Raw genomic sequence first — 13049 nt, 5'->3', positions numbered from 1 at the left:
GGATGCACAAAGATAAAATTGGAAAGGATAGGAGAGAAAAAAATTAACTTCTTTTTCGGAAAAAAATTTCGCAATTTCTAACCAATTTAAAGAAAACGAGTCTATAAATGACCAAAATCCACATATTTTCAGTTGAAAGTTAGTTTTCTAATTTTTTTCTTTAAAAAATTAGTATTTTTATAATTGGTAAGGAATTCATCTTTTTGGGGTTAAAAACAATACTATTTAGTTTCAAATTTAATACATTAGTGAAAATATAGCCTGTTTGGTCCAATAGTCATTTTCAATCATATTTTTACTATTGACTGAAAAATCCTTCTTGGTTAGAAATTCAACTCTTTAGTTGAAAAATTTATCTATTATGGTTGAGGATTCAACTTTTTTTGTTGCTAAGATTTAAATCGTTCTCAGTTTAAATATTAACTATTGCATTTTTTGTTGGAAATTTATATCTTTGGTTACAAATTAAATTCCTTCTTCGAAAATTTGGATTAAAAATTCTACATTTAGGATGAAATTTTTCTTGCAAATTGATGAAAAATCTTTCTTGATTAAAAATTCGAATATTTTGTTAGAAAATCGTATTTTCAGTTTTAAAATTCAACTCTTTTTGTAGAAAATTCATCTCTGTTTGTTTTTTTTTATCAGAAGTTAATCTTTTTAACTGAAAATGTAACTTTTCCATTTTTGATTGTAAATTTATGTCTTTGTTACATAATTAAACTACTGGGGTAATTTTTTTTTAAAGATTCATCATTATAATTGACCGTTCATTTACTTTTCGATTATTTAATTCTGTTTTTGACAATTTATTTTTTCTTGTAAAAAAATTATTTATTTAACTAACAGTTTAATAATTCAGGGTTTGGTTGAAATTTTTTATTATTATTTAAAAATTCAACTACTTTATTGAAAATATAATTCTTTGGTTGAAAATTTCTTTCAGGACGACAGTTCATCAGTCTTGTGAAAATACGCCTTTTTGGATTAAAAAGTTTACATTTCGTATAAATGCTTTCTTCTCTATTAATGGAAAATCTGTCAAGATTAAAAATGAGATTTTTTGTTAAAATTTCGTCTTTTTGGTGTGAAAAGGTATCTTTTTCTGCATAAATTTGATCTTCTTTGTTCCGTTTTTTGGTAATTAATTTTTTCAACTGAAAATGCAACTATTCCATTTTTGGTTGAAAATTTATCTTTTTGATGGAAAACTCATTTGAGGCCTGTAAAATATTTTTTTTTCTAACAGAAATTTAACAAATAAATTTTTGGTTGGAAATTGATATTATTCAATTGAAAATTAAACTATTTAGTTGCATATTTATGTTATAATTTGAGAATTTTATTTTTTTGGTAGAAAATTAATCCCATAAGGTAACATTTTCTGTTAGTTTGAAATTTATTTCTTTGGTAAAACTTTTATACTAAGCGGAAAAAAATTATGCATTTGTTAAAAATTAATCTTTTCTTGTAGAGAATTATTTTTATAAATTGAAAATCAATTTTTTGTTTGAAATTACTTTTTATCTATAAATGTAAGTATATTGTTGAAAATTCGTTTTCTTACGAAAAATATTACTCTTACATTTTTGTTTGGAAATTTACATATTTTGTTGAAAATTTCGCATTTTCACATGAAATTTTAGGAAATTAAAAACTTCCATTTTTTGTTTGAAATTATTTTTTGTCTATAAATTTAAGTATATTTTTGAAAATTAATTTTCTTACTAAAAATATAACTCTTAAATTTGTCTTTGAAAATGTAAATATCTGGTTAAAAAATTCACATTTTCGCATGAAATTTTAGGAAATTGAAAACTTCCATTATTTGTTAAAAAATCTATGTTTATATCTTAAAAATTCATGTAATTGTTGGAAATTCATCTTTTTTGTAGAAAATTATTCTTATGAATTAATTTTTTTTAGTTTTTTATTCATTACTTTGGTCTGAAATTAATTTATTTGCTACAAAATTTAAGGATATTGCTGAAAATTCGTTTGTTTCGTTGAAAGTTAATCTTTTTGCTTACAAATTTAAATATTTCTTGGAATATCTTATATTTTTGCATAAAATGTTAGTAAGTTAAAAACTCTAATTTATTAAAATTTATATATAAATGTTGAAAAATCATGTATTGGTTGAAAATTCTTCTTGCTTGTTATAAAATCATTTTTTTGTTAAAAATTCCATCATTCGATTAAAAATTCATTTCTTTAGTTGAAAGATTCAAATTCCTTTTAAACAATTTTTTTCTACACACAAATTATTATTATTTTAATTGTAGTTATTTATTTTCGGGTTAAAAATTGATTTTTTTTAGTTCGAAATTTAACTATTGGTTGAAAACTTATGTATTTTGTTGAAATTCATCTTTTTCCTAGAAAATTAATCTTTTTGTTTGAAACTTCACCTTTTTGGTAGAAAATTTAACCATTGGATTAACAATTCATTTTCTTTTTGATAATTGCACTGTTTTCTTGAAAACTAATTTTTTGTGCGTAAAATATATATTTTTTAAACTAAAAATTAAACAAATCTATTTTCGGTTGGAAAATTATATTATTTAGTTGAAAATTCAACTATTTGGTTGAATATGTATGTATTTTTATAAAAATTCAATATTTTTAGTAAAACAATAAGCTCATAAGTTAAAATTTTTAGTCTGAAATTAATTTCTTTGGTAGAAAATTTAAGTATATTGTTAAAAAAATTGTTTGTGTTGAGAATCAATTTTTAACTGAACAAATAACTATTCAATTTTTTTGGAATAATTAACTTTTTTTTTGAAATTTAACCATTATGTCGAAAATGTCATAATTTTACATGGAATTTAAGGAAATTAAAAACTTTCATTTTTTGGTAAAAATTTACATTTAAAAGAAACAAATTATTGATTTGTGGAAAACTAATCTTTTATGTATAAAATTTTTCTCATAAATGAAACATTAATTTTAATTTGTTTAATTGGTGGCAAATTAATTTTTTCACTCAAAATATAAGCATTCAGGTTTTGGATGAAAATTAAGTTGAAAATGTCGTATTTTTACATGAAATCTTAGGAAATTAAAAATTTCAATTTTTTGGCGAAAGTTATAATTATAGCTTAAAAAATCAAGTCTTCGTTGAAAATTAATCTTTTTTGTAGAAAATTATTCTCATAAATTAAAAGTTAATTAATTTCTTTTTCAATTAATTACTTTGGCCTAAAATTCAAATATTTTTGAAGATTCGTTTTTTTAATTAAAATTTTTTTAATCAATAAATATAACTATTCAATTTTTGGGTGAAAACTCATCTTTTTGGTATAAAATTTTAACATTTTGTTGGAAAGGTCATATTTTCACATAAAATGTTAGGAAATTAAAAACTTCAATTTCAAAAAATTTATATTTTCAGGTTAAAAAAATGTATAGGTTGAAAATTTATCTTGCTTAGTAGAAAATAAATCATCTTGGTCGAAAATTAATTTTTTGGTTACAAATTCCATCATTTCATTTAAAAACCATTTTTTTGTGAAAAGTTTAACAATTGTGTTAAAAAAATTTTGCCTGCGTAACAATAAGAGCCTCGGTGGCTCAGTTGGTTAGACACTTGGACTTCACCTCAGAGGTCTGCCTAACAATTATTATTATTATTATTATTATTATTATTATTATATTATTTTGAAATTGTATTTATTTCATTCTGGGTTTAAAAATGATCTTTTTTAACGGAAAACTGAACCATTGGTCGAAAACTTCAGTATTTCGTTGAAAATTTATTATTTTTGGTAGAAAATTATTCTTTTTGGTTAAAACTTTAATTTTTTGGTTGAAAATTTAACTAATTTTTTAAAGTAATACTTGAACTTAAACAGCTCGAATTCCTGCCGGACTTTTCTCTGAATTGTAATATCATTTGATTTTTAAAAATTAAATTTATTTCTTCTGTAAGACCCCCCCCCCCTGAGGGACTGTAAGATTTCATCGCCCTCCCCATCGTCTTATATAATTTTTTGATAACCCCATGCTATTGTAAACAAAATAATAAACCCTTTTTTTTCTGCAGATTTCGGGGTTTTCTCCTAGCGGAACGAGTAACCGTTCCGTTTACAGGACACGCTAGGGGATACATTCATTTTTTTCACATCTAATCACAATTTCAAAATATAAATCAACACTCCTCTTATATTTATACAAATTTACATTTATTTACTTGCATTTATTCATGTCATAAAAAATTACAAAAATTAAAGCTGTGTGCGGCAACCCGAACACATGTTTTTATTTGTGATTTTTTTAAACACGTAAATAAAAACAAATAAATATAAATGTTTAAAAAGAAGAAAGAGTGTTGGGTTCTATGTGAAATTGTGACTAAATGTGAAAAATAATGGAAATATGCCCAAGCGGATCACAAGATCCGCTAGGAATCGACTCATTTTTTCTAATTTTTTTTATTTACCTCGTTTCAATGACACTGTCGGGCAATGACAAATCGTCAGTCACTCGCGTTTCTGTCGTTTTTCTTCCTTGGCTGCGTCTCCTCCGAATAATTAATCCGATTCCCAGCAACGTAAGAAGCAAAACAATCGGCACAGTCACGCCCACAATGATCGCCGTGTTGTCCTTATCTGTGCGACACGTGGAGAGAATTTTAAATAATCAGTAATTAAATAATTTTATTGGAAAAAAAATTTCACTATTTATTTACTCGCTACCGGCAAGATTTTCAATCTTACCTGCCAGCAGCAATCCTTAGGCGAGGCATGTGCACGAAATAAGGCATAAATTTAGCGAAATCTATCGCTACTCTACTAATTTTTTTACATGTTTTAGTTTTATCAATTTTAGCTTTTTTTTCTCTAATAATCTGTTTCAATTTTCTGAAAATAATTATTACAGCTAAATAATAGAAAACTTAGATATTAAAAACTCTAGTGCTGAAAAAAAATTTTTGTTTCCCTGATCACATTTTTAGCATTTAGGCATTTTTTATTTCGAAAATCTGTTTCTGACCGATCTTAAAATTTAATCTATAAAAATTATACTTCTACCCTTCATAAAAAAAAATATTTTTTGTGGAAAATGTAATTTTGTTAAACGATTAAGTATAATCTTAGGGACAAAATATAATCTTAGAGATAAAATATAATTAAAATACGAGAGTTTAAAAAGCATAGTGGGCGAAAAACAATAAAGCATTGACATTATAAGGAAGGAATCTAAAAATTTATTTCAAGAAAGTCCAGGGTGGATGCAAACTTTTATTTTTAGAAAACCCTGAATTATTCCGAATTTTTCCCTAAATAATTTTTAATTTTCCTTGAAGATTTATAGTTAAAGACGAAAATTCTAATTCTTAGCATTTTTAATATAGAATCTTTTATAAATAGAATAACAAAAATGTTTAATTAAAATTGTTACTTTTTTATTTTATACTTTTGAGGACTGCAACAACCTAATTTACTTAAAAACGTTTAAAATACTTCAAAACAATTTAAGTTAAGCTCAAAAGAATTCAAATTTAAAAAAAAACTCTATTTAAATAAAACCGTAGTCAATTTATAGAAATTTAAGGAAAATGAAAAGGATTTCAATTTAAAAAAAACTTAAGAGAATTTCAAATAATACAGTATGGAATTTAGAAACTCTAATTTAAAAATTTCTTTTAAAACCCTAGAAAGTTATTAAAATTCCCTCAAATGTTTTTAATCTTTTAAAATAACATTAAATTAGTGAATATTTGGAAATCCCTTAATATTTTTAAGGATCTCTAAAATTCCTTGATTGCAATTGGATTTTCCTTTGAATCGCTTAAAATAACTTGAAATATTTTAAATCCTCTGAAATTTTTTTAAATCACTAAAAATCTAAAATACCCTTTAAATTTTTTAATTTAAATACCCCAAAGTGTTTAAACAATTTGAAATATTTTTAAATCCCTTGACAATTTTTAAAACTCTTGAAAAAGCCTTGGTATTTTAAAAAATACCCTAAGATATTTCAAATTCTTTAAAATCTTTTGAAATCTTTCGGAATTTAGGCAAATTCTTAAACATGTCTGGGAATTTTTTTAAATACTCTAAAATCTTTTACATTTACAGGAATCAATTCACATTATTTAAATTTATCCTTTGAAATCATTTGTAATCCATTGCAAATTTTCAGAGCTCTTGAAAATTCCTTGGAAGTTTAAAAAATACCCTAAAATAATAAAAACCTTTTGAAAAAACTTAAAATTATTAAAATTCATTTAAAATACCCAAAGATTTGTTAAATCCTTTAAAATCATTTGAAATCCTTCGGAATTTGTTTAAAACTCTTGAAAATTTTTTGTAATTTTTTTTAAATATCATAAAATATTTAAAATCTTCAAAATCACTTCAAATTATTGCAATCTAGCCTTTGAAATTTTTTTAAATCTCTTGAAAACTCCTTGGAAGTTTAAAAAATACCCTTAACTATTAAAAATTTTTTGGAAAAACTTCAAATTATTCAAACTTATTAACATACCTTCAGATATTTCAAATACTTTTAAATCTTTGAAAATCCTTTAGAATTTTTTGAAAGCTCTTGAACATTAGTGGGAATTTTTTTAAATAGCCTAAAATCTTTAGGAATCACTTCAAATTATTGAAATCTATCCTTCAAACTATTTTGAAATCCCTTGCGAATTCCTTAGAAGTTTGAAAAATATCCTACAATATTTAAAATATTTCCAAGAAACTTCAAATTTTTCACATTTTCTGAAAACACCCTAAGATATTTCAAATCCTTTAAAATCTTTTGAAATTCTTTGGAATTTTGTTAAAACTCTTAAAAATTTCTTGGAATTTTTTTAAATACCCTAAAACTTTTTAAATCTATTGAACTCACTTTACATTATTTCAATCTATACTTTGAAATCTTTTTAAAACCATTGAAAAATTCTAGAGCTCTTGAAAATTACTTGGAAGTTTAAAAAATACCCTAAAATATTTCAAATCTTTTGAAAAAACTTTAAATTATCAAAATTTATTTCAAAATACCCTAAGATATTTCAAATTCTTTTAAATTACTTGAAATCCTACAAAATTTGCTCAGAGCCCTTGACAATTTATTAAAATTTTTTAAAATATGCTGAAATCTTTAAAATTTTTAGGAATTACTTCAAATTATTGAAATCTATGCTTTGAAAATTTTGAAATCTCTGGAAAATTCCTTGGCGGTATAAGAAATACCTTAAAATATTTATATTTTTTTCGATAAATTTTATATTTATAAAGTTTATAAAAAATACCCTGAGATATTTCAAATTCTTTAAAATCTTTTGAAATCCCTCTGAATTTTCTTTAAGCTCTTGAAATTTTTTTCGAATTTGTACAAAAACGCTCAAATCTTCATAAATCACATCAAATTATTGAAATCTACCCTTTGAAATATTTTTTAATTTCTTAAAAAATAAAAGCTCTTGAAAATTTCTTGGAATTTAAAAAATATCCTAAAATCTTCCAAATCATTAGGAACCTTTTTAAATCATTGAAATCTGTTTTGAAGGCTCTTAAAAATCTCTTGTAATTTTTTTAAAATATCTTAAAATCTTTATAATTTTGACGTATCACTTTAAATTATTGAAATCTATCCTTTGAACTATTTTGAAATCCCTTTGAAATTCCTTGAAAGTTCGAAATATATCATAAAATATTTAAAACGTTTCCGAAAAACTTCAAATTTTTCGAACATCTTTTAAAACATCCTGAAATTTTTTGAATACATCTTTGGTAACCCCTTTAAATATTTTAAAATATTTGTAATAATTAAAAATACCTTCATTCTTATGAATAAAATTTTTTTAATAATTCGAATCCTCAGAAATCTGATAAAATCCCATAAAATCTTTTTAAATTCTCTCTAATCTTTCAAATCCTTTTAAATCTTTTGAAATCACTGAAAATTTAAAATACCATTTAATTTTTTTAATTTAAATATCCCAAAATATTTCAAATCCTTTATTTAAAATTGTTTTAAATAACCAAAAATATTTCAAATCCACTGAAATTTTTTCAAATCAATAAGAATTTAAAATACCCTTTACATTTTTTTATTTAAGCACCCCAAAATATTTCAAACCCTTTGAAATATTTTTAAATCCCTTGATAATTTTTAGAGCTCTTGAAAATTCCTTGGTAGTTTAAAAAGTACTCTTAAATATTTGCAATCTTTCCGGAAAACTTCAAATTATTAAAATTGATTAAAAATACCCTAAGATATTTCCAATACTGTGAAATATTTTTAAATCTTTCGTGATTATTTTATAACTCTTAAAACCTTATTAAAATTTTTTAAAATATCCTAAGATCTTTGAAATCTTTAGCAATCATTTCAAATTATTGAAATATATCTTTTGAATTATTTTGAAATCCCTCGAAAATTCTTTGTAAGTTTGAAAATATTCTAAACTATTTCAAATCTATTTGTAAAACTTCATATTATCAAAATGTATTAAAATGCCCTAAAATATTTCAAAAAAATTTTAATCTTTTGAAATCCTTTGGAATTTTGCATGGCACTTGAAAACATTTTTGAATTTTCAAAAATATCCTAAAATCTTTAAAATTTTTAGGAATCACTTTAAAATATTGAAATTTATCTTTTTAAATATTTTGAAATCCCTTGAAAACTCTTTGGAAGTTTAAAAAATACCATAAATATTTAAAATCTTCTCGAAGAACTTAAAATTATTTTCAAAAATTTTTAAATAACCCAAGATATCTTTTATTCTTTAAAATCTTGGAATCGTTTCAAATAAACTAAAATATTTAAAATCGTCTCAAATCTTTGTGAAACACTAAAATAATTTTATTTCCTTTAAATTTTGTTATCTGAATACTCCAAAATGTTTTAAATGATTTGATATATTTTAAAATCTTTGCAATTCTTCAAAACTGTTGAAAATCCCTTAAAATTTTAAAAAATGCCCTAAAAATCTTTGAAACCCTTTCAAATAACTCAAAATTATGGATATTTTTTTGAAGCTCTAGAAAATTCCTAGGAAATTTTTTAAATATTTTAAAAGTTTTAAATTTCTTTAAAATACTTGAAAATTTGTAAAGTTGTGGAAAATTTTTTGAAATTTTTTAAAATACCTTAAATACTTGAAATCCTTTGAAATCTTTTAGAAATCCTTGAAATTTTTTGAAGATCTTAAAAATCCATTTCAAATATTAAAAACACCCTAAAAGCTTTAAAATTCTTTCAAATTATCGAAATCAATTGGAAATTTCTTGAATCTTTTGAATAAATTATTATTAATTAAATAAATAATTATTTAAATAAACTATTATTAATTAAATATTTCGAAATCGTTGAAATAATACGAAATAACTTACTTTTTGCGAAATAATTTTTTAAAATTCAATAAAATATTGTCAAATCCCTTAAAATAATTAAGATTCCGAACAATCTTATAAATTTAAAATAAAAATTTAAATACCCTGAATATTTTAGAATTCTTTGAAATTCCTTTAAATTATTGTACATTATTGAAAATTTTTTGCAATCTTTTCAAATATCCAAAAAATTAAAAATTCTGCAGTATCTTTAGTAATAACGCTAAATATTTTTAAATTTTTTAAATCCTAGAAAATACCTCAATTCTTGTGAATAAATGCGTAAAAACCTATTAAAATATTATAAATTCCTGCAAAATTCCATAAAAATTCCTTGGAATTTCTAAAAATACAATACAATATTTAAAATCCTGTGAAATTTTTTAAAGGTCTTTAACATTTTTTTGACTTTAAAAAAATGCTTTAAAACGTTTAAAAATCTTCCAAATCCTTATAAATTTTAAAATCGATTGAAATTTCCTGGAAATCTTTTTAAATTCATGCAAAAATGGCATATCCATTTCAATCTTTTAAAGCTGTTTAAAATTCTTCGAAATTTTTCAATATACTCTAAAAGATTTAAAATTTTTAGAAATATTTTTAAAATACTTGAAAATTTATAAAGCTGTTGAAAATGTTTTGAAATTTTTTAAAATACCTTAGAATATTTGAAATACTTTAAAATTTTTTTAAAATCCTTAAAATTTGTTAAAGCTCCTCAAAATTCTTTTCAATTTGAAAAAAAAACAACCGAACAGCTTTAAAATTTTTCAAATGATCGAAATCAATGGGAAATTTCTTGAATCATGCGAATAAATGATTATTAATTAAATAAATTTAATTCATAATAAAACACTAATAATGAAATACAAAACAATAATTTAATTATTATAAATTAAATATTTGAAAATCTTTGAAATCCCTTACAATTTTTTAAAATACCCTAACATATTTTAAATCCCTTAAAAAATCTTCTAACTCTTAAAAATTCCTTGGAATTTCTAAAAATACAATAAAATTTTTCAAATCCTTTGAAGTTATTAAAGTTTAAAATTACAGAGCATTTTTAAACATACCCTAAAATATTTTAAGTCCTTTAAAATCTTTTTAAATCCCTTAAAAATTGTTATTATTCTTGAAAATTCCTAAAAATTTTTAAAGATCGGTTTGATTTTTTTTAAATACACTAGAAGCTTTTAAATTTATTGAAATTCCTTCAAATGATTTAAATGATTTTCTTTTTAATTGAACCGCTGGCGACCAAAAGGGGACACGGCCGGATTCAGCCTGAGAAGGTTTATCCTGAGTGTCAATTTTAAAAATCTTTCTAATTTCAATTTTAAAGACTGATACTTGTAGAGAATTTCAAGGCGCATCTTTTTTCCTCTTGCAAAAATTTATAGGTTTTGTAGTTTTTGAGATAATTGGTAAAAAGTGGATTTTTTGAAAACGAAAAATTCCAATCTTTTTTCACTTCAACTCGCGCTAATTTAGCCAATTTTCATCATTTCCCGATTTCCCCAATACAAAGTACGTGTTTAAGTCTTCTGAAACTATCTAAGAAAGAAAAACGAGAATATTGTAATAAACAAAAAGTTATTAATTTTTTTTTGAGGCAATGCAAAAATCATGAATTTTAACCTTCAAGTGCCTCGTTTAGCGAACGAATTTTAAGCTACGGAAAGCTTTCAGTGAGAAAGTTGTTCATTAAGGTTCAAAGAAGTTTTCTGGAAAGATTTAGATCAATTGGTTTAATAGTTCAAAAATTATGAATGTTTTAAAATACAAGCGGTAATCTTGACGCTGCCCAAAAACGTGCCTGGCCGGCTACGTACGCGCTGCAGCGAACGACGTGAAGGTCAAGTCAATCTTACCAAATCAAATGCACAACAGTCACTCCAGATATTATCATTAAAATAATTTATTTATTAAACATTTAACATATAATATTATGCATATTATTGAACAAGAATAAATGAATCAAACAATATTTTATTAGAAACTACTTTTAGTCATTTTCGTCACTCTCTTCAGTTTCTTCGGCATCTGGATTCTGAGTTTGTACTTTTAAAAAATATGATTCGAAAAATTCTTTTCCTTTAGCGTTTAAATACTGGAAGAGATTTTTTACATCCTTTATTTTGGCAGCTTTTAATCCAATTCGGGGCGGAGGACTTTTCGAAAGATTTTCTAGTTTAAGCGTAGGTTTAAAGAAAAAAGTGGTTGGATTTTGCAACTCATAGTTGTCAAAAACATCCAATTTTCCATCAGAAAAAACATGCAAAACGAACGCTTTGCTGATTTGGAAATTTTTTGGCTTTCGCATTTTGCCTTTAAGACATTTGTCAAAATCCTGCAGAAGATCTTCGCACTTCTCGACCATTGTGAATGAAGGTGAACGAGCATTGTGAATCATTTCTACATATTCAGCTTCAGTTTCAATTCGTTCTAATTTTTTCAGCTTTTGCGAATATGTGCCAAAATTCCTATCGCACTGGCAATAGGAATAGCCTCGAACTGGAAACACATATTTAATCTCGCTTTGCAAATAAATGGACAATAAAACCAAAAAATGCAAACACTGTGTAGTTTTTATGTTGCAATTGTCTTTAGCAAATTCTTTTAATATCGCGTATTTGATAAAACTGCAAACAGAGCTAGCACCCTTCTTTACAATTCCCTCAAGAATAGGGAACATGCAACTCTTGTTCGTAGTATGTACATGTACGTTAAATAGAAAAAGCCATGCTAAACGTAGGTAAAACTGCGCGGACACGGGTATTTTTGGTAGTGGCAAATTCTGTGCAAAATCAAATTCACAGCATAGACTATTATTTTCAGAGTGTATTTGCTTTTTTAACTTCAAATAAATTTCAGCATTGTTTTTGTGATTAATTACTTCTTCGTTTACCTCTCCATTTGTCTCGTTTTCGTAGCAAGTATTGCACACGTCAGTTCTAGGTAATTTAAAACTGAGCCAACATTTTGGTTAAAATACTTAAAATAAACGGTTTGACTTATTGTCAATTTAGCCCCCGTTTTTTCTTTATAATATTTTCCGAATAATTTGTAAAGTTCTACGAGATTTAATGAAGGATTATCAAAATATTTTAGGTTGGTAGAATTTCGTTTTTAATGTGAACTGTGTTGTGGAATTGATTCGCAATGCTTTTCAATCATTTTTTTTTTAATTTTCTGTTAATCTAAGACAACTTTCGCGTACTCCACCTGCCAAATTTTTTAAAGGCTGCTTATTTAAAATCTTTTCTTGAACATTTTCAACTCTTCTTTTGTCCAAACATAGAAAAGCACAAACAAATTCTTACAAATCGGAACATTTTCTTCGTCAGTAGGAAACAAATATATCCAATGAATTAACCGTCCTAGTTTTTCACCTGCATTCGTTTGGATAGGATCCTTGCATTTTAACAATCGTCTGAGAAACACATTTTGTTCATTAAAGTTCCCGAGATTCCAAAAATTTGTATGTACTTTTTCTTGTTGCACATTTGAAAACTTTTGGTAACATTTTTCTCCACAGCAGGATTCAATAGGTTTGAAAGATCTCTCTGGGATTAGAATATCTTTAACAATAATGTCTTTTTTAGTTTTAGACTTTGTAATGTATTCTTTTCCCTAAAGAAATAACAAATAATGCTATTAACTTCGTCATTAAAAATTTAAAATAATTACTTTAGA

General features: G+C 24.1%; 1 protein-coding gene across 1 annotated transcript in view; it reads right to left on the bottom strand.

The window, feature by feature from the left end:
• Positions 1 to 13049, bottom strand: part of LOC117173768 (tyrosine-protein phosphatase 10D-like) — a 216812-nt gene that overhangs the window by 19904 nt on the left and 183859 nt on the right. Inside the window, exon 14 of the mRNA XM_033362409.1 lies at positions 4445 to 4635. Within this exon, the coding sequence (XP_033218300.1) occupies positions 4445 to 4635 (191 nt within the window). The remainder of the gene's footprint in view (positions 1 to 4444; positions 4636 to 13049) is intronic.

The sequence above is a fragment of the Belonocnema kinseyi genome, chromosome 5 (genome assembly GCF_010883055.1).
Source record: "Belonocnema kinseyi isolate 2016_QV_RU_SX_M_011 chromosome 5, B_treatae_v1, whole genome shotgun sequence".
Taxonomy (NCBI): domain Eukaryota; kingdom Metazoa; phylum Arthropoda; class Insecta; order Hymenoptera; family Cynipidae; genus Belonocnema; species Belonocnema kinseyi.
The sequence above is the reverse complement of the archived record's forward strand: the minus strand, read 5'-3'. Positions and strand labels throughout refer to the sequence as shown.